Source organism: Arvicola amphibius, chromosome 5, assembly GCF_903992535.2.
Source record: "Arvicola amphibius chromosome 5, mArvAmp1.2, whole genome shotgun sequence".
NCBI classification, from domain to species: domain Eukaryota; kingdom Metazoa; phylum Chordata; class Mammalia; order Rodentia; family Cricetidae; genus Arvicola; species Arvicola amphibius.
The window spans coordinates 113,963,338-113,991,196 of NC_052051.1; the positions used below are offsets into that span (position 1 = coordinate 113,963,338).

General features: G+C 40.7%; 2 protein-coding genes and 1 non-coding gene across 3 annotated transcripts; 2 read left to right on the forward strand and 1 right to left on the reverse strand.

Moving 5' to 3' along the window:
* Nucleotides 1-5,278: 5,278 nt before the first annotated feature.
* LOC119814884 (stress-70 protein, mitochondrial-like) lies at nt 5,279-11,529 on the forward strand. The gene is made up of 8 exons (XM_038330969.1): nt 5,279-5,480; nt 6,612-6,841; nt 8,126-8,230; nt 9,172-9,289; nt 10,206-10,300; nt 10,702-10,794; nt 11,016-11,156; nt 11,305-11,529. The coding sequence occupies exons 1-8, from the start codon at nt 5,300-5,302 to the stop codon at nt 11,380-11,382; spliced, it is 1,041 nt and encodes a 346-aa protein (XP_038186897.1). The 5' UTR covers nt 5,279-5,299; the 3' UTR covers nt 11,383-11,529.
* On the forward strand, nt 5,980-6,052 carry LOC119815942. Its single transcript, XR_005285615.1, has one exon. It is a non-coding gene; the product is annotated as a small nucleolar RNA SNORD63 (small nucleolar RNA).
* Nucleotides 11,530-12,038: 509 nt separating the features above from the next.
* Nucleotides 12,039-26,585, reverse strand: LOC119815325 (glucocorticoid-induced transcript 1 protein-like). Its single transcript, XM_042055162.1, is given in 4 exon segments — nt 12,039-12,211; nt 25,328-25,545; nt 25,547-26,477; nt 26,480-26,585. Coding segments are annotated over 4 exon segments (1,428 nt in total).
* Between the last annotated feature and the right edge of the window lie 1,274 nt (nt 26,586-27,859).

Sequence of the window (27,859 nt, forward strand, 5' to 3'; positions counted from 1 at the left end):
GTGGAGGGTTGTCAGATGTCTATGTTATTATGGGTATTGCTGGCTTCCTTAGGTTATGGTTTTTCTTCTAGTGCTTTTTGTAAGGCTGGGCTTGTGGCTACATATTGTTTAAATCTGCTTTTGTCCTGGAATATCTTGTTTTCTCCATTGATGGTGAAATAAAGCTTTACTGGGGATAGTAGTCTGGGCTTGCATCCATGGTCTCTTAGTGTCTGCAGCACATCTATCCAGGACCTTCTGTCTTTCATGGTTTCCATAGAGAAGTCAGGTGTAATTCTGATAGGTTTACCTTTATATGTTACTTGACCTTTTTCCTTTGCAGCTCTTAATATTTGTTATTTATTCTGTATGTTTTGTGTTTTGATTATTATATGGTAAGGGATTTTTTTGATCTAGTCTATTTGGTGTTCTACATGCTTCTTGTAACTTCATAGGAATATCCTTCTTTAGGTTGGGAAAGTTTTCTTCTATAATTTTGTTGAATATATTTTCTGGGACTTTGAGTTGAACTTCTTCTTTTTCTACCCCTATTATTCTTAGGTTTAGTCTTTTCATGGTGTCTCAGATTTCCTGGATGTTTTGTGTTAAGAATTTGTTGGATTTGCTGTTTTCTTTGATCAGTGAGTTTATTTCCTCAATAGTATCTTCAGCATCTGAGATTCTTTCTAGCTCTGTAGACTTGAAAAATTAAAAAACAAAAACAAAAACAAATATTAATAACCCATAAGATTTATTTATCTTAATTTCATTTTATGTATATGGTTTTTTGCCTGCCTGCATGGTTGTCTGTGCCACATGCATGCCTGGTTCCTGCAGAGCTCAGAAAAAGGTGTCAGAACTTCTGCCACTGGAATTAGTTGGCTGTGAGCTATGTGGGTGCTAGGAATTGAACTCTGGTCTTCTGCAAAGCAGTCAGTGTAGCTGGGTGGTAGTTGCTATGACTATACAGAGAAACTCATCTTAAACAGAGTGTGTCTAGGACTCACTCTGTAGACCAGGATGACAGCCTCAGATCCGCCTGCCTCTGCCTCCCCAGTGCTGGGATCAAAGTGGCCATGCATCACCACACTTACCTTGAGGCAGTTGTTGTTCTTAACCACTGAGATATTTCTCCCCCCACTTTTTTTAAAAACAGGATTTTAAAATTATTAACTAAGGTATCCCATAGAGCACAATACTGGAGATGTATATTTTTTATTGCTTTTTATTGAGCTTTACATTTTTCTCTGCTCCCCTCCTGCTTCTTCCCTCCCCCTCCAAACCTCCCCCAAGGTCCCCATGCTCCCAATTTACTCAGGAGATCTTTTTCTACTTCCTATGTAGATTAGACCTATGTAAGTCTCTTTTAGTGTCCACATTGTTGTCTAAGTTCTCTGGGATTGTGGTTTGTAGGCTGGCTTTCTTTGCTTTATGTTTAAAAACCACCTATGAGTGAGTACATGTGATAATTGTCTTTCTGTGTCTGGGTTAACTCACTCAAAATAATGTTTTCTAGCTCCATCCATTTTCCTGTAAAATTGAAGATGTCATTTTATTCTGCTGCATAGTACTCCATTGTGTAAATGTACCACATTTTCCTTATCCTTATCAGTCGAGGGGCATTTAGGTTGTTTTCAGGTTCTGGCTATGACAAACAAAGCTGCTATGAATATGGTTGAGCACATGTCCTGTGGCACGATTGAGCATCCTTTGGGTATATACCCAAAAGTGGTATTACTGGGTCTTGAGGAAGGTTGTTTACTACTTTTCTGAGAAATCGCCACACTGACATCCAAAGGGGTTGTACCAGCTTGCATTCCCACCAGCAATGCAGGAGTGTTCCCTTTTCCCCACAACCTCTCCAGCATAAGTTGTCATCAGTGTTTTTGATCTTGGCCATTCTTACAGGTGTAAGATGGAATCTCAGTTGTTTTGATTTGCATTTCTCTGACTAAGGATGTTGAACATTTCCTTAAGTGTCTTTCAGCCATTTTAGATTCTTCTGTTGAGAGTTCTCTGTTTAGGTCTGTACTCCATTTTTTAATTGGATTATGTGTTCTTTTGGTGTCCAATTTCTTGAGCTCTTTGTATATTTTTGAGATCAGACCTCTGTCTGATTTAGGTTTAGTGAAGGTCTTTTCCCATTCTGTAGGCTGTCATTTTGTCTTGTTGACTGTGTCTTTTGCTTTACAGAAGCTTCTCAGTTTCAGGAAGTTCCATTTATTAATTGTTTCTCTCAGTGTCTGTGCTGCTGGGGTTATATTTAGGAAGTGGTTCCCTGTGCCAATGCATTCAAGTGTATTTCCCACTTTCTCTTCTATAAGGTTCAGTGTGGCTGGCTTTATGTTGAGGTGTTTGACCCATTTGGACTTGAGTTTTGTGCATGGTGATAGATACGGGTCTATTTTCATTTTTCTACATGTTGAAAGCCAGTTATGCCAGCACCACTCTTAAAACATGATTTTTTCCATTTGAATTTTTTTGCTTCTTTGTCAAAAATCAGGTATTCGAAGATGTGTGGATTGATATCTTGGTCTTCTATTCAGTTCCATTGATCCTCCTGTTTGTTCTTATGCCAGTACCAGGCTGTTTTCAGTACTGTAGCTTTGTAGTAGAGTTTGAAGTCAGGGATTGTGATGCCTCCAGAAGTTCTTTATTGTATAGGATTGTTTTGGCTATCTTGGGTTTTTTGCTTTTCCATATTAAGTTGAGTATTCTTTCGAGGTCTATGAAGAATTTTGCTGGGCATTGTATTGAATCTGTAGCACTGAGATTTTTCTCCAGCCCCACTCCTAAGGTTCTAGAGAGTACCAAACCAGTTAAAAGTAAAAATAAGCAAAAGATTAAACCTTGTACTTTTTGCATAAAGAGTTAACTAGAAAACCCATAATAGATTCCTCATCCTACGTGACAAGAAAGGCAGATGATTTCTCCAGCCCCACTCTTAAAGTTCTTAATTGCTTGGTTTTATGTGGATTACTTTACTTATAATCTACAAGTGCAATAACTTCCTCTTAGAATTGTGTGGTTTACCAGATCAATATTAGATAAATGTGTAGGAAAACTACTGAATAGTGAGGACTGTTCATTAATAACTTCCAGGTGAAGGTTGCATGCATCAAGTTAAGGGTAGTATAGTCTTGAGGTGCCTGGAAAGATGTGGTTTATTCAATGAGCAGGATGTTTTTCTTTTTGGTTCCCGGCACCTACACAAAGCAGCACTTTTTTTTATCTCTGGTTCACAGCCTCTGACACCTTTCTGTCTTCTGTAGACAACTGCACATGTGCAGTAAACATTGCATACATTATGGTAACACAACACCTCTGTTTTTTGAGAAACAGTTTCTCTGTGTAGGCTTTGCTGTTCTGGAACTCATGCAGTAGACCAGGTTGGCCTCGAACTTAGATCCACCTGCCCTCTGTCTCCTGCGTGCTGGGATTAAAGGCGTGTACCACCACCATCTGTTTAGCTGGTTGCTGTTGCTGCTTTTGGGGGTGGGGAACAGGGATAGTTTTGGAGAAAATTGAGGCGGGCATTATCTAGAAGTCTCTGGGGTAAAGACCTGGGGAAGGGTTATTTATAATAGGTGAGCACAGGCCTGGCATGGTGTCACAGTTTTAATCCCAGCACTCAGAAGGCAGGGGCAGGCAGATCTCTGAGGCAGAAGCAGGTAGCTTGGGTTCTGAGGCCACCTTGCTGTACATAGTGAGAACCAACTTTGAACCACCCAACAAGAGAGTTGGTAATCCTAGAGTTTTAGATTGTCATTATAGTATAGAGTTATGCTAGTACAGTACCACATGAAAGTATTTGAGTTAATTAAAAAAAGAAATTCAAATTTTTATTCAGTTTATTATACTAGCTTATATAAAGTCTTCAGTAATTAGTTACATGCTGCTAGTGATTGCCAAATTGATAGTGTTTTTGTTGACAGAATTCTGACAAATAATTTGTTTTGATGTTAATTTTTATGTTTTTGATACATCACTAAAGGTTTCAAAGACTTTGCCATATTCATTCAAGCAATAGATAACTGATTTATAGTGTGTTGAAAAGAGCATAATAGTAGGTAAATTTCATCTAGATTTTTCCATACAAGTATACAGTATGTTTACCATATTCAGTTTAAATATTCTTGGTTATACAGATATGACCCCAATCTATGGGATTTGGAACTTATTGGATATTAGTTGTTACCTATTTATGGATGTAATGGCAGTACAAATCAGATGTTTTGAGTCAGTCTCCTGCCACTCAGACTGGCCTTGAACTCACTACCGCTGAAGATGATGATTGTGTGAGTTCCTGAGGGTTTGGGCAGAGCCAGCACATCCAGTGTGCATCGCTCCTGCTTTTTTTCTAGTAAGATAAGAGGTAACACTAACTAATTCCTGGAACTTAGTCTAGATATGTTAAGAGGTTGATGGAGAAGATACATTTATTTTGTTTCTGGTTTGATGTCATCATCTCGTCTCCCCTCCCCCCAGTTCTCTCTATAACAGTCCTGGCTGTCCTGGAACTTGCTTTGTAGACCAGTAGACCAGGCTGGACTCAAACTATCAGATCTGCCTGCCTCTGCCTCCTAAGAGCTGGGATTAAAGGTGTGCGCTCCAATGGCCCTTCGTGATTTCTTTTTTTGATTTTTATTATGTATGTGGAGAGGATGGGAAGGAGGTTAGTGCAGATACCAGTGGAAGCTAGAAGAGGAGAGTATCAGGTTCCCCAAAACTGCAACTATGGGCAGTTGTGAGCTACCCAACATAGGTGCTAGGAATTTAACTCAAGTCCTCTGCCAAAATAGCAAGCACTGTTTAAAACTATTGAACTCAGACGTGGGACATTTTAACTCGATGTGAAAGACAACCACACACACACAGTATGTTTCTTTTTTTTGTGGTTTTTCGAGACAGGGTTTCTCTGTAGCTTTGGAGCCTGTCCTGGAACTAGCTCTTGTTGACCAGGCTGGCCTCGAACTCAGAGATCCACCTGCTTCTGCCTCCCAAGTGCTGGAATTAAAGGCCTGCGCCACTACCACCTGGCTCACAGTATGTTTCTTAAAGATAATTTTTTGCTACTGCACACCTGTCAATAACTTCTTCTGCTTGTCTGCCCCAGTCTTCATCGATAAGATGTGTAAACACCCCTTAAAAGAGATTTTAGTGTATTTCCACTGCATCTTAGGAATTTAGTAAGGCTGGTTTTTCTGTGCTTCCTAGGTCCTATCCTAGGGTATAGTCTTAACCTTAGTTGGAGTCATAAAGATTAACTTGTAGTGAAATATTTTCTGTGTAGACTGACATCAACTTGCCATATCTTACAATGGATGCTTCTGGACCCATGCATTTGAATATGAAGGTAACTCATCCTCAGTTTGAGGGCATCGTCGCAGATCTAATCAGGAGAACTATTTCTCCATGCCAGAAGGCGATGCAAGATGCAAAAGTCAGCAAGCGTGACGCAGGAGAAGTGATTCTGGTTGGTGGCATGATGAGGATGCCCAAGGACTCATAATATATTTCTTATGGGGGGGAATCAATACATATTGCATTTTAATTAAAAGATGTAAGAAAGGTGAAGGCGTATGTCACAAACAATCCCATACCAGTTTGGAATTATGATTAATAGAATGGTTATTTATTTAAAAGGGAAAAACTTACAGATCATGGTCCCAGCCTACAGCCCTCTGCGCAATCAGGAAGGGAGTCTAGTCGCCGGAAGCAGAGCCAGAAGCCAGAGCACAAGTGGAGAGAAGTGACCGCGTTTTTTTAAAGAGAGAGACCATGCCCCAATGGGCTGGTATCTCAGTGGCTATTGACTGAAGGAGCAGAAGGAAGGAGCTCCCTCAACAATCAGGGAGAATATTAAACCCATTCTCATAAAGGTTATGTTGTCAAGCTTTGGTGGTCATTTCCCCAGGAGATGGTTTTTTTTTTTTGGGTGGGGGGAACATCTTCCCAGCATAGTGCTTGGGGCTATTTGCATTTCTTTAACAAAGATCTTTGCAGTGGTGCATTTTATTAATCAACACATCATTCTGAAATCGGATGTGTAGAAAAGTAATGACTAAGCACAGACTGTTGAAGGTGCACTTGTTTCTTGGAGGCTGGATAGAATTACCTTGGGTTCAAGTTAATGGTGGAATTACTGCTTTTGGTGGCTTGTGTTTGTACGTGGTTTTGCTGCTCTGTTTTAACACTGGGATACTGGAAAATGGGTCTAGAGTAAAGTTGGACCCAGAACTCTGGTTACAGAGGACATGTTGATATTAACAAATTATCCCAAAAGGCTGTGTACTTTTGTTAGCTCTTAACACACGGGGTCAAAAACTATCCCATGGAATTGGTATTAGTGCTTCCTTCAAATTGGCCTTTGATTATGTCAAAATGTAGGCAGTATTTTATAATCCCTTGTCTTGTGCTGTTTCTGGTGATGAATGTCACCCGGAAGACAGAGAATTGAAGCAAATGCTTCTAAATTAAGCGAACGAAGTGAGTTGTCAAACGTGAACAGGAAGTCGGCCTTCTTGGAGCTGAGTCCCTCTAACTTGCAATCTGGGTGGCATTTTCATGCTCTGTCTCAGTTCAGCAGTGACCCTGGGTGTTGGCTAACAGGTTCTTTGTCCTCCGCACATAGGTTCAGCAGACTGTGCAAGATATTTTTGGCAGAGCCCCAAGTAAAGCTGTGAATCCTGATGAGGCTGTAGCCATCGGAGCTGCCATTCAGGGAGGTGTGCTGGCTGGTGATGTCACCGATGTGCTGCTCCTGGATGTCACTCCCCTCTCTCTGGGTACTGAGACTCTGGGAGGTGTCTTTTCCACACTTATTAATAGGAACACCACAATTCCAGCTAGAGAGAGCCAGGTAAGAGTTATCCTTCCTAACAAGTTTTAAGTTTCTATGAGTGTGTAATTGCAGCCACTTTATGAACTTTTTAAAACTTTTGTTTCTAAATCCACACCAGCTGACTGGATGGTGAGATTACCATGTTTTTTTTATTTTCATTTTTTGTGATTTTTGTTTTCTTGCAGTTCCTAGAAAAGTTCTTAGATATCAGCTAGCAGTGGTGATTAAGGGAAAGATAATGCAGTTTCATAAAGGGCTGTCGTCATTTGCCACTGAATTCTCTGTAGTCTTCTGTTGTTGGAAACAATAAAAAAGTATGGTGGTTAGTAACATGGGACTAGGCTTGATTTCGGCGTGAATGATGGGGACTGGGTCGTATATTACCAAGCAGTGATACATGGGGGTGTCCTGGCATGGTCTTAGATGAAGAATTACTCTTTTTGTTTTTTTTTTTTGTTTTTCGAGAAAGGGTTTATTTGTAGTTTTGGAGCCTGTCCTGGAACTAGCTTTTATAGATCAGACAGTCCTTGAACTCACAGAGATCCACCTGCCTCTGCCTCCCAAGTGCTGGGATTAAATGCATATGCTACCAGCCACCCAGCTGAAGAATTACTTCTTATGCCTGGTTGGATCATCCAACACTTGGGAAGTTGAGGCATGGAAATTGACAGTATGAGAACTGCCTGGATCGTGTAGTGTGATGTTTTCTCAAATGGCTGTGTTTCCAGACTCAAATCAGTCTTGTGTTTTTCAAAAGATTATGTATTCAGTGTTCTGTCTGCACGTATCCTTGCAGGTTAGAAGAGGGCACCAAAGCTCATTACAGATAGTTGTGAGCACATGTGGTTGCTGGGAATTGAACTCAGGACCTTTGGAAGAGCAGGCAAAGCTCTTAGCCACTGAGCCATCTCTCCAGCCCCCAGTCTTGCGTTTTTTTAAATCTCTCTTTGGTATTTGTGCAGTGATGTATTTGTCAACAAAAGGATGTGATGACATCACAGGACTGAGCACATGGTACATGGCCTGTCTGTGGTCTTACGTCTCTGGATAACATCTCAGGGCTGAGCACATGGTACATTGCCTGTCTCTGGTCTTAAGTCCCTGGACTGACAAACTTGTTTTAAATCCTTGCTTTAATGCCTTAAACTTACAAACTTTAGAGAGATACCTTTGTTCTGAGAGTAATGTATGTTAGTAGTGTGTATGTAGTATTAGAATGTGAATGTGTCTTGTTAGCCTTTTTCTGTATAATGAGTGTAGTTTAATGAGATTACCAATTAGGGAAGTTTCCTTCCTCACTAGGTATTTTCTACCACTGCTGATGGACAAACTCAAGTAGAGATTAAAATGTATCAGGGAGAGCAAGAGATGGCTGCAGACAATAAACTTCTAGGACAGTTCACTTTGGTAAGTATTTCAAATCTGTGTATCATGCCTTTAAGTCATAGTTTACATAGTTACAGTATCTAACCTCTCCAAACTGCTTGCAAACAGGCATACGGTTACTTTATTAATACCTTATTGAGGTTTTAATTATTGTATGGGTGTATCTCTATGTACCAAGGACACTAAGGCCAGAAGAGGGTATTGGGTTCCCTGGAATTGGATTTACTACAGTTTTCTGCACTGTGGATTCTGGGAATTGAACCTGGGTCCTCGGAAAGAATCGCAGGGTCCTTAACTGCTGAACCATCAGCCCAGCTCATACTGTGTTACTTTTGAAAAAGTTTTCATAGGTGAACTATGAAATTCAAAATTTTAGTACTTTTTATGTTTTCAGATCTTTATTTTTTTTTTTTAAAGATTAAACCTTTTTCTTTCTTTCTTTTTTATTTATTTATTTATTATGTATACAATATTCTGTCTGTGTATATGTCTACAGGCCAGAAGAGGGCACCAGACCCCATTACAGATGGTTGTGAGCCACCATGTGGTTGCCGGGAATTGAACTCAGGACCTCCGGAAGAGCAGACAGTGCTCTTAACCACTGAGCCATCTCTCCAGCCCCCAGATCTTTATTGAAAAGCCAGGGACATGTTCAGATTTAGAAGCAGTGCTAACTCAGAAATCAGTTGAGGCATGATCGATTGTTTTAAAACCACTTGATGGCTACCGTTTTGGGTCAGCATTGCGACAGTGAAGTCCTGATTCACTGAAAACTCTAGGCCCACTTGGCTATTACGGTTATGTATTTGTTCTTGAAGCACTAAAACTACTACCTTTGCCTAAAATCTCAAGTTTCTGTACTTTAGTGAAGATACTGTTTGTTTTTGTAAGCAAGGGGTTGGATGGCCTGTTTGGAAATGGGAGCACATCTGAGAGGAGCTGACTCTGGCTATTTACTTTAGGTTGGAATTCCCCCAGCCCCTCGTGGAGTCCCTCAGATTGAAGTTACATTTGACATTGATGCCAATGGTATTGTACACGTTTCTGCCAAAGATAAAGGAACAGGATGTGAACAACAGAGTAAGTATTCAGACTGTATGAATGAGGTATGATGCTGAGAACTTTGTCCAGCAGTAGAGTGCCTTCCAGCATATGTGATGCCTTGGGTTTGGTGACCATCAAAGGAAAAGTAAGGTGGCCATTATTAGGAACTACACACTCTGTTTCTGTGCCTCTTCTCCCCTGGGGTGGTTGCTACCACACTGCCCCTTTTTCCAGGTATCAGAGATAGGGGTGTTTCACTTACATGGTTTTTGTTTTTCTCTTGGTTTTCTGAGACAGGGTTTCTCTGCATCCTGGAACTAGCTCTGTAGGCCAGGCAGGCCCCGAACTCAGAAAGTCACCTGCTTCTGCCTCTTGAGTGCTGAGACTAAAGGTGTGCACTACTACCACCCAGTTAGATGTCTGAATTTTCATAATTAACATTAGGAGTGAGCAAACAGGCAAGCCTGACCTTGTGGATTGCTGAAGTTTCACTAGGGAGGCAGGTCACTTGGTCTTTTTATACAGCTCACTTGTAAGAAAATAATGTTCAAGCCGGGCGGTGGTGGCGCACGCCTTTAATCCCAGCACTCGGGAGGCAGAGGCAGGCGGATCTCTGTGAGTTCGAGACCAGCCTGGTCTACAAGAGCTAGTTCCAGGACAGGCTCCAAAGCCACAGAGAAACCCTGTCTCGAAAAAACCAAAAAAAAAAAAAAAAAAAGAAAATAATGTTCAAAAATGGAATCATTTAGATTAGTTACTATAAATAGAGGCAGCACTTATCTACTTCTTTGTTTATTGTGGGGGCTGGGTCTTATTTTGTAGCCGTGGCTGGCTTTAAGCTCAGGAGTTGCTTGCTTTCTTGAGTGTTGGGATTAAAGGTGTGCACCATGTAATATAATGTTATTAATACAGTGAAGGAAGAGAACTAAAGAATTTTTTTAATTAACTCCAGTTGTGATCCAGTCTTCTGGTGGATTAAGCAAAGATGACATTGAAAATATGGTTAAAAATGCAGAGAAGTATGCTGAGCAAGACCAGAGAAAGAAGGTGATTACTTCTGCTGAACGTGTTAAGGCTGACAGACTGGGCAGGTCACTGCTCTTAAGTTTCTCATCTTTATTGTTCCCTTTCATTAATTTATACTTTGTTTAATGTGAGATTACACCCTGTAGTCAGGATGATTTCCACAACCCTCCCATTTCTCAGCCTCCACTAGTACCTGGGACTAAGGGCACAAACTGGGTTTGGAATGTTCTTAGTCTCTCACTATCAAAATTCCCAGGCCACAAAAGCCAACTCAACTCTTTCTCAGGGTCATCCCAAGTACATCTGATCTAGCTTTACTGTTAACGGTGTGGCAAGTAACTTACTGACTCACGTGATATAGACCTTCATGAAACTTGTGTTGACTGGAAAGTCAGTTATGTTAAACTCATAATTACTTAAAGGAACATGTGGAAGCAGTTATCATGGCTGAAAGAATTATTCATGACACAGAAACCAAGATGGAAGAATTCAAGGACCAGTTACCTGCTGACGAGGTAAGTTATTAGAGACAATCGAAGAGTATATTTTCTGATTCTTTGAAGGTCATTTTTATTTGGGTTTGATAGTGATTTGGGTTTTTGAAAACATGAATAAAAAGGCAGAGGTGGGAAGGCAAAAATGAGAATTTGAATAGTGCACTACATGTAAGAAAAGAACATTCTAGAAAAAGGGTTTCTTTTGTTTTTGTTTTTTTTTTGTATTTTTCCTTTTACAGTGCAACAAGCTAAAGGAAGAGATTTCCGAAATGAGAGAACTGCTTGCGTGGAAGGGCAGTGAAACGGGAGAAAACATCAGACAGGCAGCGTCTTCACTGCAGCAGGGGTCGCTGAAGCTCTTTGAGATGGCCTATAAAAAGGTACAAGGGCCAGAGGGAACAGAATGTTACAGGGAAAGGCATAGGAAATAGCGATGGTTTACAAGGGTGGGTGGACGGAATGATGAATACAATGTGAGTTATGTATGAAGGATGAGGTTAGACCTAATGTGAAATATTTTCTCAACAGATGGCATCTGAACGGGAAGGTTCTGGAAGTTCTGGTACTGGGGAACAGAAGGAAGACCAGAAGGAGGAGAAACAGTAACAGTGGCAAGGCGTTGAGAGAGGCCAGAAGGACAACATGAAGCTTGGGAGTAAAGGGACGTCCTGAGCAGAAAAGGGTCAAACTTCAGTCTTTTTACTGTGTTTTTGCAGTAACCCATATAATTTCCTTAATAAATAAATTTAGTGATCATAAGCATGTATCCCCACACTGATGGAGGACTTTCATTGGTTAATTAATAAAGAAACTGCTTTGGCCCTTTAAGAGGACAGAAAATTAGGTAGGCGGAGTAGACAGAACAGAATTGTGGGAGAAAGGAAGCAGAGTTGGGCAGACGCTTCAGGCAGTCACCATAAGCAGTGGCCGTGCTTCTCCTCTCCAAGACAGACGCAGGTTAAGATCTCTCTTGGTAAGCGACCACCTTGTGGTGCTACACAGATTACTAAATATGGGTTAAAGGAAGATGTGAGAACTAGCTAATAAGAGGCTACAGATAATGGGCCAGGCAGTGTTTAAAAGAATACAATTTCTGTGTAATTATTTTGGGTAAAGCTAGCCGGGTGGCAGGACACAGCCCCGCCGCTCCATCTACACCACACCTGCCTGATTTTGTTGTCACTGGTGATTGGACCTAGGGCTTCAAGCCATTGGAAGTGCATCTGCCAGCACATAAAGGTGTGTTGTTAGTGTCCCTGTTGCTAAGGATCAAACTCAGAACTCTGCCTTGAGCACAGTTCTATTGACAGCCCAGGACTACAGCTGTGCAGTGAATGGTGACCTTGAATTTCTGATCTTTCATCTGTCTCACAAGTGTTCACCCCCATACCTGGTGGTCTATGGGGTGCTGGGGATGGAGCCAGCCTCGTGTACACTAGTAAGCAGTTTACCAACAGAGCTGCACCTTCATTGGTCTTCCTGCTTCAGCATCCCAAGTACCAGTGCACATTACCCTGCTCAGAATATCAAAGCTTTTTTTTAATACCTGTGACGTGGTTTTCTCTGTAGCCCTAGCTGTCCTGGAACTTGCTGTGTAGACCAGGCCTCAAACTCAGAGACCTGCCTGCCTCAGAACTGAAGGCCATGTAGATTATATCTATGCAAGTCTCTCTTAGTGTCCTCATTGTTGTCTAAGTTCTCTGGTCACCAAAAGAAACGTTTGTTACTACAATTTCTTTGTATTTATGGATGTTTGCTTTGTTGCCAACTATGTGATCAATTTTTGAGAAGTTTCCATGAGATGCTGAGAAGAAGGTATATTCTTTTCTGTTTGGTGGAATGTTCTATAGATATCTGTTGAGTCCATTTGGTTCATTACATCTGATAGTTCTCTTATTTCTCTGTTAAGTTCCTGTCTGGTTGACCTGTCCATTGGTGAGAGCGGAGTGTTGAAATCTCCTACTATTAGTGTGTGGGGTTTGATGTATGCTTTGAGTTCTAGTAATGTTTCTTTTACATATGTGGGTGCTTTTATATTAGGGGCATAGATATTCAGGATAGAGACTTCCTCCTGATGAATTGTTCCTGTTATGAGTATAAAGTGTCCTTCTCCATCTCTTCTGATTGATTTTAGTTTGAAATCAATTTTGTTAGATATTAGTATAGCCACACTTGCTTGTTTCTTTAGTCTATTTGATTGGAAAACCTTTTCCCAACCCTTTACTCTGAGGTAGTGTCTATCTTTGAGTTTGAGGTGTGTTTCTTGTAAACAGCAGAATGTTGGATCCTGATTTCGTATCCATTCTCTTAACCTGTGCCTTTTTATAGGTGAATTGAGTCCATTGATATTAAGTGATATTAATGACCAGTGGTTATTAACTCCGGTTATTTTTTCTGGTGGTAGAGTTTGTGTGTTTCTCTTCTTTGAGTTGTGCTGGTGGAGGGTTGTCAGATGCTTGTGTTATTATGGGTGTTGTTGACTTCCTTGGTTTGTGATTTTTCTTCTAGTATTTTCTGTAAGGCTGGGTTTGTGGCAACATATTGTTTAAATCTGTTTTTGTCCTGGAATATCTTGTTTTCTCCATCAATGGTGTATAGTAGTCTGGGCTTGCATCCATGGTTTCTTAGTGTCTGCAGCATATCTATCCAAGACCTTCTGGTGTTCATAGTTTCCACTGAGAAGTCAGGTGTAATTCTGATAGGTTTACCTTTATATGTTATTGACCTTTTTCCCTTGCAGATCTTAATATTTGTTCTTTATTCTGTATGTTTTATGTTTTGATTATTATATGGTGAGGGGATGCTTTTTTTTGATCCAGTCTATTTGGTGTTCTGTAAGCTTTCTTGTACCTTCATAGGAATATCCTTCTTTAGGTTGGGAAAGTTTTCTTCTATAATTTTGTTGAATATATTTTCTGGGCCTTTGAGCTGTAATTCTTCTCCTTCTTCTACCCCTATTATTCTTAGGTTTGGTCTTTTCATGGTGTCCCAGATTTCCTGGATGTTTCGTGTTAAGAATTTGTTGGATTTGATTTGCTCTTTAATCAGTGAGTTTTTTCCTCTCTAGTATCTTCAGTGTCTGAGATTCTTTCTTCTATTTCTTGTATTCTGTTGGTGATACTTGTCTCTGTAGTTCCTGTTCATTTACTCAGAATTTCCATTTCCAGCCTTCCCTCGGTTTGTGTTTCCTTCATTACCTCCATTTCATTTTTTCAAGTCTTGAACTGTTTCCCTTACCTGTTTGATTGCTTTTTCTTGTTTTTCTTGGGTATCTTTGAGAGATTTATTTATTTCATCTACCTTTTTGTTTGTCATCTCCATTTCTTTATGGCAGTTTTTAACCTCCTGTTTAATGTCCTCTATTATTTTCATAAAGTTCCGTTTAAAGTCCATTTATTCTATTTCTTCTGGAGTAGAGTGTTCAATTCTTCTTGTTTCGAGATCTTTGGATTCTGGTGATGTCATGTTGCCTTTCAGGTTGTTGGAAGAATTCTTGCATTGGGGCCTGCCCATCTCTTCCTTCAAATGGAGCCAGGAGAGTCTTGGTGTCTTGGTCCAGTCTTTGCTGTGATTGACTCTCTGGGTGGATCTCCTCAGTGCAGGAGCAGGAACTTTTCCTGTCTGGATGGAACTCCTTAGCAGTGAAACAGGGATGCCTAGTAGTCCAAGGACACTGCAGACAAAAGGGCAAATGTGGGGGCATTTCCTTATGTGTCTTCCAGCCATTTTAGATTCCTTTGTTGAGAATTCTCTGTTTAAGTCGGTACTCCATTTTTTTATTGGATTATGTGATCTTTTGGTGACCATTTCTTGAGTTCTTTGTATATTTTGGAGATCAGACCTCTGTCTGATGTGGGGTTAGTGAAGATCTTTTCCCATTCTGTAGGCTATTGTTTTGCCTTGTTGACCATGTCCTTTGTTTTACAGAAGCTTTTCAGTTTCAGGAAGTCCCATTTATTAATTGTTTCTCTCGGTGTCTATGCTGCTGGGGTTATATTTAGAAAGTGGTTCCCTGTGCCAATGCATTCAAGTATATTTCCCACCTTCTCTTCTATAAGGTTCAGTGTGGCTGACTTTATGTTGAGGTCTTTGATCCATTTGGACTTGTGTTTTGTGCATGGTGATAGATATGGGTCTAATTTCATTTTTCTACATGTTGATATCCAGTTATGCCAGTACCACTTGTTAAATATGCTTTCTTTTTTCCATTTGATAGTTTTTGCTTCTTTATCAAATATCAGGTGTTCGAAGATGTGTAGATTGATATCTGGGTCTTCTATTCAGTTCCATTGGTCCTCCTGTCTGTTCTTATGCCAGTACCAAGCTGTTTTCAGTACTGCAGCTCTGTAGTAGAGTTTGAATTATTTAGTATTTTTGCATCAATATTCATGAGTGAGATTGGTCTGTAATTCTCTTTCTTAGTAATATCTTTCTGTGGTTTGGGTATCAGGGTAATTGTAGCCTCATAAAAATAGTTTGGCAATGTTCCCTCTGTTTCTATTGTGTGGAATAATTTGAGGAGTATTGGTATTAGTTCGTCTTTGATCGTCTTGTAGAATTCTGAGCTGAAACCATCTGGTCCTGGGCTTTTTTTGGTTGGGAGACTTTTGATGACTGTTTCTATTTCTTCAGCAGTTATATGTCAATTTAATTTGCATATCTGGTCTTGATTTAATTTTTGGTAAGTGATATTTATCCGGAAAGTTTTCCATTTCCTTTAAGTTTTCCAATTTTGTGAAGTACAGGTTTTCAAAATATGAACTGATGATCCTCTGTATTTTTTCCGTGTCTGTTGTTATGTCCCCCTTTTCATTTCTGATTTTATTGATTTGGATATTCTCTTTCTGCCTTTTGGTTTGTTTGGATAAAGGTTTGTTTATTTTGTTGATTTTCTCGAAGAACCAACTCTTTGTCTCATTGATTCTTTGTATTGTTTCCTTTGTTTCTATTTTGTTGATTTCAGCTCTCAATTTGATTATTTCCTGCCATCTTGTTCTCTTAGGTCAGTTTGCTTCCTTTTGTTCTAGTTTTCAAATGTTCTGTTAATTCACTAGTGTGGGATTTTTCCAGCTTCTTTATGTAGGCATTTAGTGCTATGAACTTGCCTCTTAACACTGCTTTCATTGTGTCCCATAAATTTGAGTATGTTGTGTGGTCATTTTCATTGAATTTTAGGAAGTCTGTAATTTCCCCCTTTATTTCTTCCTTGACCCATTGATGATTCAGGTGAGCATTGTTTAATTTCCATGTGTTTGTGAGTTTTTTGGAGTTAGCATTGCTATTAACGTCTAGTTTTAAAGCATGGTGATCTGATAAGGTACATTGGGTTATTTCAATTTTTTGTATTTGTTAAGATTTGTTTTGTTACCGAGTATGTGGTCATTTTTTTTTTTTTTGGTTTTTCGAGACAGGGTTTCTCTGCAGCTTTTTTAGAGCCTGGCCTGGAACTAGCTCTTGTAGACCAGGCTGGCCTCGAACTCACAGAGATCTGCCTGCCTCTGCCTCCCGAGTGCTGGGATTAAAGGCGTGCGCCACCACCGCCCGGGTGTGGTCAATTTTTGAGAAGGTTTTATGAAGTGCTGAGAAGAAGGTATATTATTTTCTGTTTGGATGGAATATTCTATAGATATGTTAAGTCCATTTGTGTCATAATATCTGTTAGTTCTCTTATTTCTCTGTTCATTTGTTGTCTGATTGACTGTCCAGTGGTGAGAGGGGAGTGTTGAAGTCTCCCACTATTAGTGTGTGGGTTTTAATATATGATTTAAGCTCTAGAAATGTTTCTTTGACATATGAGGATGCCCTTGTATTTAGGGCATAGATGTTCAGTATTGAAATTTCCACTTGATGGATTTTTTTCCTGTGACTAATATGAAATGTCCTTCTTTGTCTCTTTTGACTAATTTTAGCTTAACGTCTATTTTGTTAGATATTAGGATAGCTACACTCGCTTGTTTCTGAGGTCCATTTGATTGATATATTTTTCCCAACCCTTTACTCTGAGACGATGTCTGTCTTTGAGGTTGAGATGCATTTCTTATATGCAGAAGAAGGATGGGTTCTGTTTCCGTATCCAATCTGTTAGCTGGTGCCTTTTTATAGGTGAGTTGAGTCTATTTACATTAAGGGATATCAATGACCAGTGATTGCTATCTCCTGTTAATTTAGTTTTCATCATTGTTGATATTAATTTGTGCATTTTTTCTTCTTTGGGATTTGCTGTTATGAGATCATCAATTGTATGTGTAAGGCATTTTCTCATTTAGTGGTCAATGGGGATTGCCCAGCCCATGATGGGTGGTGTCACCTCTGGGATGTTGGCCCTGGGTTCTATAATAGAGTGGGCTGAGCAAGCCATGGGAAACAAGCCAGTAAGCAGCTCCCCTCCATGGTCTTTGCATCAGCTCCTGCCTCTAGGTTCCCACCCTGTTTGAATTCCTGTCCGGACTTTCTTCAGTGACGAACTACTGTAGATTGGAAAGGGCCAATCTCTAGACCATTCAGAGTATGAAAAAATCCATGTACTCAGAGCACTAAGAGAGGTTTGGGGAAAGAAAGACACTCATACAGGTTCCTGATGGATTCCTTCTTTATTCTATTGTGCTGTTCTCCTGATGTTCCTCTCATGATGTTCCATCTTTCTCTGTTCTTCATGGCTTAAATACCCTACAAAAATTTTCAAGCATTACATTTGAAAGCACATTCCATTTCTTAAGTAAATGATAAAAAGCAGAATCATTCTGACAATTCACGTAAAATAAATCTAAATAACTTGTCACAGAGCAAGGAAGAAGTGTTTTTCTCAGCTCCCTAATTGGTGGGCTGTATCTTGCAGCCTCAAAGAAAGAAGGAGTCTAAGAGAAGTAAGGAAGTTGTATACTATATCCTACACTCCTGATTGTATAAATACTTTAACCTAACTTTCTGTGGTTGTCAATCATAAAATGCCAGACTTTGTTGGATTTGGAGTATTTACAGAGAAAGAGAGATGTGTTATAAATTCTTTGGTTCTTGCCTGATTACCATAAATCTTTTCATTTTAGTGCAATCAGCACTTCCCAAGGAATAACAACACTAAAAGTGTTTTAAATCTTAAAATGCATTTTCCTGCCCTACGTGTAACTTTAGACTATAAAAAAGGAAACTTGTAACTCTTTCTCTGAACTATGAAGTCAGATTATTTTCTGTAGCCCTGACCAGTTAGAAAATATTTTCCTGTGGTGTTTCTGAACAAAAGTTGTAATTAATTATAGTCCTAGGTTATCAGCCAGACCCTAGGAAAAGAAGCTGGCATAGCAATCAGGGTTGTCTTGCACTTTTAACCTTAGCTCAACAGATCAGACAGGTTGTTATATGTACGTGTGAACTGGGCTGTTTTTTTTGGGAATAGTTTATCTTAAAAACCATTAGCAAGGTGCCTGGTCTAATCTAAAGCTACTTTGAAGTTTTATATCAGCTGATAGTGAACAACGGTTTGGGCAGTTGGAGAAAATTCAACTATTTTCATAGGCCTTGACTGTGTAGCATATCTTTGTATTTATTTTTTATTAATCAAAACTCTGTATAAGCCAACGTTATTGATATCAATTAGACAATACAGTTTAAGAAGGAGTCACTTTCTAGACAATCCACAGTATATCAGGATGTATTCATGAGATAAACATGCTATGATACAGGCAGTGGAGATTTCCCCACACCTACTCACACCATGCTAGGTCCCAGAGAAATATTGCAGTAGCCAGATGTGTAAAATGGACTGCAGAAGCAAAAAAACATTCCAGGGTCTGTAGTTTTGTGGCCTCACCTAGAATGAGATTCTCCATCATAGAATTTCTTCCTGGTGGGCTGACACCTTGAATTTTAATTACCAATTGCTTTCTGCCTTGAATTGAGTTAGATCAAGTATAGGGAAAGCCTGCCTCGATGCAGCTGCTAATGAATTTAATAAAAGGTAGGTTTCCTCTCTGGCTATGTCTAAAGTTTCAGATGTTCAAACATGTGATTTTCCAGAATCTCTTTGACAATCTTCATTTCTTTTACAGTTAATATTACTGTATTAGCTCTCTTTTCCCATAAGCAGGTTATATAAGATGCATTCTTATCTCCTCTTTGTACAAAATCTTGTCTATTTACTGTTACTATGTGCTTGTAAATGGTCTGGATTCTATTTCAGTGGTCACATGAATGTTGCAGGTTATGTAGTATAGGCTTAAGTGGCAGTTACTGTTGGAGAGATCTTGGTATTCTTAAAGCACTGGACTGGGCCTTTTTAAGCCACCTCCAAGTCCTTGCTGAATGGACTGCCAAGTTGTTAGTTAGCTGTTTACCTTTCATCCTGTCTGAGTCAATGTCTTTATTTTGTGTAAGAGCCCAAGTACCTCTGAGGGGTCTGCCCTCTCTAGGGAGGACTCAGTGACCACTGCTGTGGCCAATGGAAAATAAACTTTAGGTTCCTTCTTGAGCCTAAATAACTTTTGTCGTACCAAGCAACACATTCTATTCCATCTTCCTTCAGTATTGTTCTCATCCTTTACATTCATTTTCTTACTTTCAATTTTTTTGGTGCTTTTTGTTTTTTTGAGACATAGTTTCCTATGTGTAACAGTCCTGGCTGTCCTGGAACTCACTTTTTAGACCAGACTGCTCTGGAATTTACAGAGATCCTTCTGTCTCTGCCTCCCAAATGCTGGGATTAAAGGTGCACACCACCCCTCCACAGCTACATTCATTTTTATTAATTCCTCTTATTAGTCTTTGCATTTTGTTAATTTGTTTGTCAAATAATGGAGGAATTTGACTTCTCTTTTTCTGAAGTACCAATTTCATTTGATGGTAGAGTAAACCTGATTAACTAGGTTTTTCACATTTCTGATCTGTTCTTCTCACTATTATCTTGGCTATTTATTCCCTCATGTAACTCATAGTAAACTGCTTTTGCTACTGGTTCTTAAAGCCAGAAGCCCATGCCTTCATGGGAGTTACTTCCAACCACAGGGGTTCCTTTTCATGGTTCTGGTTTCTTCCTTCCTGGGACTGTCTCTCTGTTACCCAGTCTTAGGGCCTAATGGTTTGTGCCTTCATTGAGGGAAGTCATGCGGGCAGGAATCTGGGGATGCTTCTAGAAGACTCACATGATAGATAACAAACCTGCTTGCACTTTCTCCCAAGGACAGTGCAGGGAGGTGGTTACCTGACTCTACTGTTCTTTGTTCTGCCTTCTGCCTGTAATCGGCATAAAAGCAAGTTCTGAGGTAAACAGGGCTGGTTGGTATTTACAACAGACCTTCTGAATCCTTCCTGTGTTTTCTGTCTCAGTTTCTTGCAATCTGCCATCTTGTCAACCTCACCCCCCTTCCAGGTACCCTAGCTGACTTTGTTGAACCAGGTTCCAACATCCCCCAAAGATAACAGCACAGACAAACAACAGGAAACAGTCTAGAGAGCGAAATCCACATTCCCAAAAGATTGGTTATGGATGTCTCTCATTATTTAAGAAGGGTTAATTACAAATTGTTATTGGACATAGTCAGTAAAAAGCTAAATAACAGAGTTAAATTCAAAGATTACTTTCCAATGTAAAAAGGGGCATAGCATATAGAAATGGTAGTATAAGAGGCTAGATTATTGAATATACTTTTAAACAAAAATATTAATCTCAAAATACTTTACATTGGCTATGGACTCTGGTTGATTAATATACATTTAAAGTTAATTTTGTTATACTGTGTATATGTTTCTACTCTTGCTTGGGGTATTGTGTTTATGCAACTCATTAAAAAAAACTAATATACCTCAGGGCAAGATCCCACCCAGCTAAATTTCCAAGTTGTGAAAAGGAATTAAAGAAAAGCTTAGGTACAGGTGTGGTGGTACATACCTTTAATCCCATCACTGGGGAGGCTGAGACTTGAGGATCTCTGAGTATAAATCCAGCCTGCTCCACAGATCAAGTTCTAGAATAGCCAAGCTTAGACAGTGAAGGTAAGCATCACACACAAATGAGAGAGAGAGAGAGAGAGAGAGAGAGAGAGAGAGAGAGAGAGAGAGAGAGAGAGAGAGAGAGAGACAGAGAGACAGAGAGACAGACAGAGAGAGCAGAGAGAGAGAGAGAGAGAGAGAGAGAGAGAGAGAGAGCGCTGGTGATGATGGTGAAGATGTGATTGAAAGATCTCTGAGTTCAAGACTATCCTGCTCTGCAGATCCAGTTTCAGGACAATTAAGCTTAGGCAGTGAAGGAAACCATGGAAAACAGAAAGCTGACAAATATGTAATTGAACAAGGAGGCCATGTTCTAGTCCCAACAAGTAGCAGAAATTTGCAGCTTTGGCCATGTGCTTCTAGCTGTAGAGTCAAGGACAAGGGATTATGGAACCTCCCTCTGTGACTAAGGAAAGCTGCTGAAGCCAGGCATGTATCAGGGGTGTCCTTGAATTGAGACCCAGAGAGGCCACTCTTTGAAACTTTGAAGGAGAAGCCTGGATTTTCTCAGAGATCCAAAGATGTTAGAGATGCCAGGGTCATGGGATACCTGCCAAGAAAGCTGCTAACAAGGAGTAGAACCAGCCCAAGAGAAGGAAGTATGTTGTCAACAAAACTAAATGAATTGGAGATGTGAAGAGTGTTTTGACATCAGACATGTGATGTGGGAGTCCCCTCTGTGTGTTGCTTGTATTGGTTTACGAATAAAGAAACTGCCTTAGCCTGATAGGGCAGAACTTAGGTAGGTGTAGAAGATAGAACTGAATTCTGGGAGGAAGAAAGCAGAGTCGGGAGATGCCATGGATTTGCCACCAGAGTAAGACATGCTGCCGAAACTTACCCGGTAAGCCACTGCCATGTGGCAATACACAGACTAATAGAAATGAGTTAAATAAGATGTAAGAATTAGCCAATAAGAAGCTAGAGCTAATGGGCCAAGCCGTGATTTAATTAATATAGTTTCTGTGTGGTTATTTTGGGGCTAAGCTAGCCAGGTGGCCAGATCAAACAAGCAGCATCTCCTTGCAACAGACATGGAGATGCACAGTTTGGAGTTTTCCAGGCTGGTTTTGGTCTTGCTTTGGTCCAGTATTTCCTTGCTATCCTCCTTTCCATCCATTTTGGAGTGGCAATGTAAATCCTGTGCCATTTTATGTTGGAAGCATGCGACCTTTTTTTTATTTTAAATTTTGACTTTATGGGGAATTACAGTTAAGAGATTACATAAATTTCAGAAGAGACTTTGAACTTTGGACTTTAAAACATTGTTGAGACTGTGATAGACTATGGTGATGTTGAATCTGGACTAAATGCATTTTGCATTATTATATGGCTATAAGTTTATGCTGGCCAGGGAGTAGAATGTGGTTTGAATGTAATTGGCCCCCATAAGCTCACTGGGAGTGAAACTATTGGGAGGTGTGGCTTTGTTGGAGTAGGTATAGTCTTGTAGGAGGAAGTGTGTCACTGTGAATGCAGGCTTTGAGGCCTCATATATGCTCAAGCCATGACCAATTTCTCAGATCACTTCCTGTTGTCTGCAGATCAAAGATGTAGAATTCTCTGCTCCTTCTTCAGCACCATATCTGTCTGCATGCCACCATGCTACACCATGATGATAATGGACTGAACCTCTGAACTGTAAGTTACCTAATTAAATGTCTTCCTTTATAAGAGTTGCCATGGTCATGATGTCTCTTCACAGTGATAGAAACCCCAATTAAGACAGTGCTTTCTGAAATTGTCAAAAAAAAGAATATTTGATGCCATTACTCTCACATTAGTCCTGTGTTAAACACCAGTATCTTATGTATTAAACTGACAAATTTGCCTGTCATCTTGTAATGACCCTCATTACTTGAATTGCATTAGCAGTGACTTTTCTAGTCATTTTATTTCTTGAGCAGAAAACTCCTTAGTCTTCTTGCACAAGATAGAAGCCTAGCTGGGTGGTGTCTTGCCTTGAGGATATCCTTCTCTTTATGTTTTAGTGCAGGATATGAGTATTGTGTGAATTCTAATTGGTCTTAATAATAAAATCCTGGAATCAGATATTAGAGTGAAAGCTGGATGATTAGAGAAGCAGAGCAGCCAGCCACTAGAGTTCTTACTTCTATGAAATCTCAGACCCAAAGAGTTGAGCTCTTGTCTCTATGACTCCTCAGACCAAACGAGCAAGACATCCTGTTTCCATCCTTCTTATATTCCTATCTCTACCTCCCTAGTGCTGGGCTTATAGGCATGTGCCTCCCAAGAACTGGGGTCAAAGATGTGTGCCACCACTGTCTGGCCTCTGTGGTTAACTAATGACTAGCTCCTCCCTCTGCTCTTCAGGCAAGTTTTATTTGTTAGAGTACAAACAAAATATTACCACACATGAGGCTTCTCCTTAGCTGTTCTAATCCCCTTAATAATTACAGACTTTCTTCTGGCACATGCTCTGATGATAACAATAAGCTTCTTAGTGATAGTTCCCTTTCGAAACTGAACATTTTGTATTTATTTCTGTCCTACTTGTTCATTTTCATTGTAAATCTGTGTGTTATCAATAAGAATCAACCCACATATTTAACACTAGGCAATCTTCATTTCCCCCTGTGAAGAAATTAATTCATTAATTTTAAATTTATAGCCTCTGACAAGTTCTTAGGACATGGGGAGTAGGAAGCCAGACTCTGCCAAAATTTCATAGGACTGTCCCCTGGCTCAGTTGCTAATATTGTTCCCTTTGACACCTCTTGTGCTGGTCTTCCATAGTCCACATTGCTCTCAGTACTATTGTCTTCCAGGATACTACTAGAAAAGGCCATTAATCTCTGCTTAAAGTCTCGATATCCAGGCTGGGAGTCATTGGTGAGGGGAGAGTTCCTTTATCTCACTCAGCTTGCTGCTGGCAAGCTGGGCCTTTGTCTGAGATACCTGCCCAGCAAGAAGCCATTAGCCTGAAACAGAAGAACCAGTGGAGGGAAAGAGGTGAGAGGCTGCCCTCCAGGCAGGTCTGAGGATTCTGGCAAGGGAGTTCCGCCTCCTTCAGATTGTGCTGCAAGGTTCGCTGTGTGATACTCCATCCCACCCTGCCCCCACCTTTGCCCTTTTGTCCCTGTGGTGTCCCTTGGCTATCAGGAATCCCTGACTCAGTGCTGTGGAGTTCCATCTGGATGGGTGAGTGTGTGCTATCCTGGGGCGACCTGTCCTGGAAGAGAGCACATCCCCCCTCCCCCAGCGCCTGGTGCAGGGGTGTCTTTGATACACACGTCCCTACCTCTCCCAAGCCTACCCTAGTATATTCAAGTGTCCTGTTCCTGTACCAAGGCCACCCACCCAGAGGTGAGATGGGCTGCCCTCCAGGCAGGTCTGAGGATTCCGGCAAGGGAGTGCTGGATCCTTAAGATTGTGCTGCAAGGAATAGCTCCTGCTCCGACACTGAGGAGAGCCACCCAGATTCAGTCACAGCAAAGATTGGACCAAGACACCAAGTCTCTCCTAGCTCCATTTGAAGAAAGAGATGGGCAGGCGCCAATGCAAGAACTACTCCAACAACCCGAAAGGCAACATGACATCACAAGAATCCAGGCATTCCGAAACAACAAGAATTGAACAGCCTACTCCAGAAGATATAGGAGAAACCGACCTTAAACAGTACTTTATGAAAATAATAGAGGGCCTTAAACAGGAGGTAAAAAACTGCCATAAAGAAATGGAGATGACAAACAAAAAGGTAGATGAAATAAATAAATCTCTCAAAGATACCCAAGAAAAACAAGAAAAACAAGAAAAAGCAATCAAACAGGTAAGGGAAACAGTACAAGACCTGAAAAATGAAATGGAGGTAATGAAGAAAACACAATCCGAGGGAAGACTGGAAATGGAAATTCTGAGTAAACAAACAGAAACTTCAGAGACAAGTATTTCCAACCGAGTACAAGAGATGGAAGAAAGAATCTCGGACTCTGAAGATACTATAGAGGAAATAAACTCACAGATTAAAGAACAAATAAAATCCAACAAATTCTTAACACAAAACATTCAGGAAATATGGGACACCATGAAAAGACCAAACCTAAGAATAATTGGGGTAGAAGAAGGAGAAGAATTACAACTCAAAGGCCCAGAAAATATGTTCAACAAAATTATAGAAGAAAATTTCCCCAACCTAAAGAAGGATATTCCTATGAAGGTACAAGAAAGCTTACAGAACACCAAATAGACTGGATCAAAAAAAAGTATCCCCTCACCATATAATAATCAAAACCCAAAACATACAGAATAAAGAACAGATATTAAGAGCTGCAAAGGAAAAAGGTCAAGTAACATATAAAGGGAAACCTATCAGAATTACACCTGACTTCTCATTGGAAACCATGAAAGCCAGAAGGTCTTGGATAGATGTGCTACAGACACTAAGGGAACATGGATGCAATCCAGGCACGACCTGTGTCCGCTCTCCCTATATAAGCGGCTGCCGTTTAGTGCTCTACGCCCTTCGCTTTCTGCTCTCCCTTCAACCAAGAGGCTCCAATAAAGCGTGATTTGAGAAGAATCCTCGACTCGGTGGTCATTCTTCCCTGCTGGCCAGGGGGGTTTGCCACAACTGGTGCTGAAACCCGGGAAGAGAGCTGCTCTACGGTTAGTGTTGCCAGAGCTGAGCTCTGGCCAGAGTTAGGAGAGTTCTTCAGCATCAGGTCTGAGGCAGGTAGGAGAGGGCCGAGAAGTTTTACAGGACAGAAAGCTGATCCGGTTGGGATGAAATTAACCTTGTTTTTGTCAGGACATGAAAATAGAGGGGCCGATAGGCTGACGAGACGCCATTTCCTCAAAGACCTTCACTCGCTCACATCCCTCTGGGGGCTCCCGTTTGAACATGTAGCTGTTGTTTGGTTTGTGAGATGAAGCATACTTGGGTAATGGTGAGCTACTCCCACTGTCTTTATCACGATCATAGAGCAAATCTTCTGTTGAACAAGGGTTTCCATCCTGGGATTCCGGAGGACAAAATGGAGACACACAGGGGGAGTGGCTGCTACAGCTACTGCTGCGCTCTTGGACAGAAGGAGTCTGAGTATTGATGCTGCTAGTACTACTGCTCCGGTAGTGAGCAGGGAGTGGAGCTCTTCGACCATCTGGTATATCCAAAGGCTTGGACACTTCCTCCTTTCCATTGTTTTCTTTGATGAATACCTTTTCCAGTTCAGGACTTATTCCTTCTACATTGCAGGGCACACGTGAAGCAGATGATTTTGGCACGGATATGTTTGACAAAGGCATAGGTACTGACCTTGATCCAATAGCCTGAGTATGACTGATTGTTATGTGGTTGCCATGGAGAGGTGACTGCCGATCTTTCTCTTTACTGTGACGACTACTTTGCTTGCTGCATTGTAGCTGCTGCCTCAGTTTGGCAATCTGCTCCTTCAGTTGATCAGCACTTCCCCATGATGCAGAGCGCTGATGGGATCGTTTTTCTGCTCCCTCCTCTGCCCAACAACTAGGTGTCTGAGTAGCTTTATCTTTCATGCATGAAGGGTAGTGAACATGAGGGTCCCGTGGCCACTGTCCTGTGAGGTAAGGTCCTGTTATCGCATCCAAAGAAGAGGTTCGCCTTATTGTACTAGAGGTTCGAATTTGTTGAGATTTTGGCCTGTCCACTATGCACACGGGCGAGCCAGGACTCAGTCTCTCAGGTGAGCTGCTCCTCCGCTGGCTCTCGGGGGACCCTCTGGGGGGGCCTTGGCGCGAGGCGCCTGCTCGGCTGGGGCAGCAACCGGCGGTGGAGTCGGGCTAGATGGGCTGGGGCCGCGGGCTGTGCCGGAATAAGAGATAGAAAGGATCATTTTATACTCATAACAGGAAAAATCCATCAGAATGAAGTCTCAATCCTGAATATCTATGCCCCTAATTTAAAAGCACCCACTTATGTAAAAGAAACATTACTAGAACTCAAGCAGCCATCAAACCACACACATTAATAGTAGGAGACTTCAACACTCCTCTCTCACCAATGGACAGGTCAATCAGATAGAAACCTAACAGAGAATTGAAAGACTTAATGGAGGCAATGAACCAAATGGACTTAACAGACATCTATAGAACATTCCACCCAAATAAAAAAGAATATACCTCTTCTCTGCAGCTCATGGAACCTTTTCAAAAATTGACCACATACTCAGTAACAAAGTAAACTTCCATAGTTACAAAAAAAATTAGTAACCACCTGTGTCCTGTCAGATACTTCTCTGATTTCCCTCTCTGCTTCCTTATCCTTTGTGTATAGGAGGGCGACTGATTTCTTGGAGTTGATCTTGTAACCTGCCACGTTACTGAAGGAGTTTATCAGCTGTAGGAGTTCTTTGGTGGAGTTTTTGGGGTCGCTTATGTATACTATCATATCATCTGCAAATAATGAAAGTTTAACTTCTTCCTTTCCAAATTGAATCCCCTTGATTCCCTTATGTTGTCTTATTGCTATTGCTAGAACTTCAAGCACTATATTGAAGAGATAAGGAGAGAGTGGACAGCCTTGTCGTGTTCCTGAATTTAGTGGGATAGCCTTGAGTTTCTCTCCGTTTAACTTGATGTTAGCTGTCGGCTTGCTGTAAATAGCTTTTATTATATTTAGGAATGACCCTTGTATCCCTAATCTCTCCAAGACCTTTATCATAAAAGGGTGCTGAATTTTGTCAAATGCTTTTTCAGCATCTAATGAGATGACCATATGGTTTTTTCCTTCAGTTTATTTATATGATGGATTACATTGATAGATTTTCGTATGTTGAACCAGCCCTGCATCTCTGGGATGAAGCCTACTCGATCGTAATGGATAATTTTTCTAATGTGTTCTTGGATTCGGTTTGCCAGTATTTTATTGAGAATTTTTGCGTCAATGTTCATGAGTGAGATTGGCCTGTAATTCTCTTTCTTGGTTGAGTCTTTGTGTGGTTTAGGTATCAGGGTAACTGTAGCTTCATAGAAGGAATTTGGCAGTGACTCTTGTGTTTCTATATTATGAAATACCTTAAGGAGTATAGGAATTAGGTCTTCTTGGAAGTTCTGGTAGAATTCTGCATTGAAACCATCTGGTCCTGGGCTCTTTTTGGTAGGGAGGTTT

Excerpts from the sequence above, each read along its gene's own strand:
- LOC119814884 (XM_038330969.1), top strand. The coding sequence starts at position 5,300 with ATGGATGCTTCTGGACCCATGCATTTGAATATGAAGGTAACTCATCCT. Across the intron at positions 9,290-10,205 it reads AACAGGATGTGAACAACAGA|TTGTGATCCAGTCTTCTGGT; the intron begins GTAAGTATTCAG and ends AATTAACTCCAG. Across the intron at positions 10,301-10,701 it reads AGCAAGACCAGAGAAAGAAG|GAACATGTGGAAGCAGTTAT; the intron begins GTGATTACTTCT and ends AATTACTTAAAG.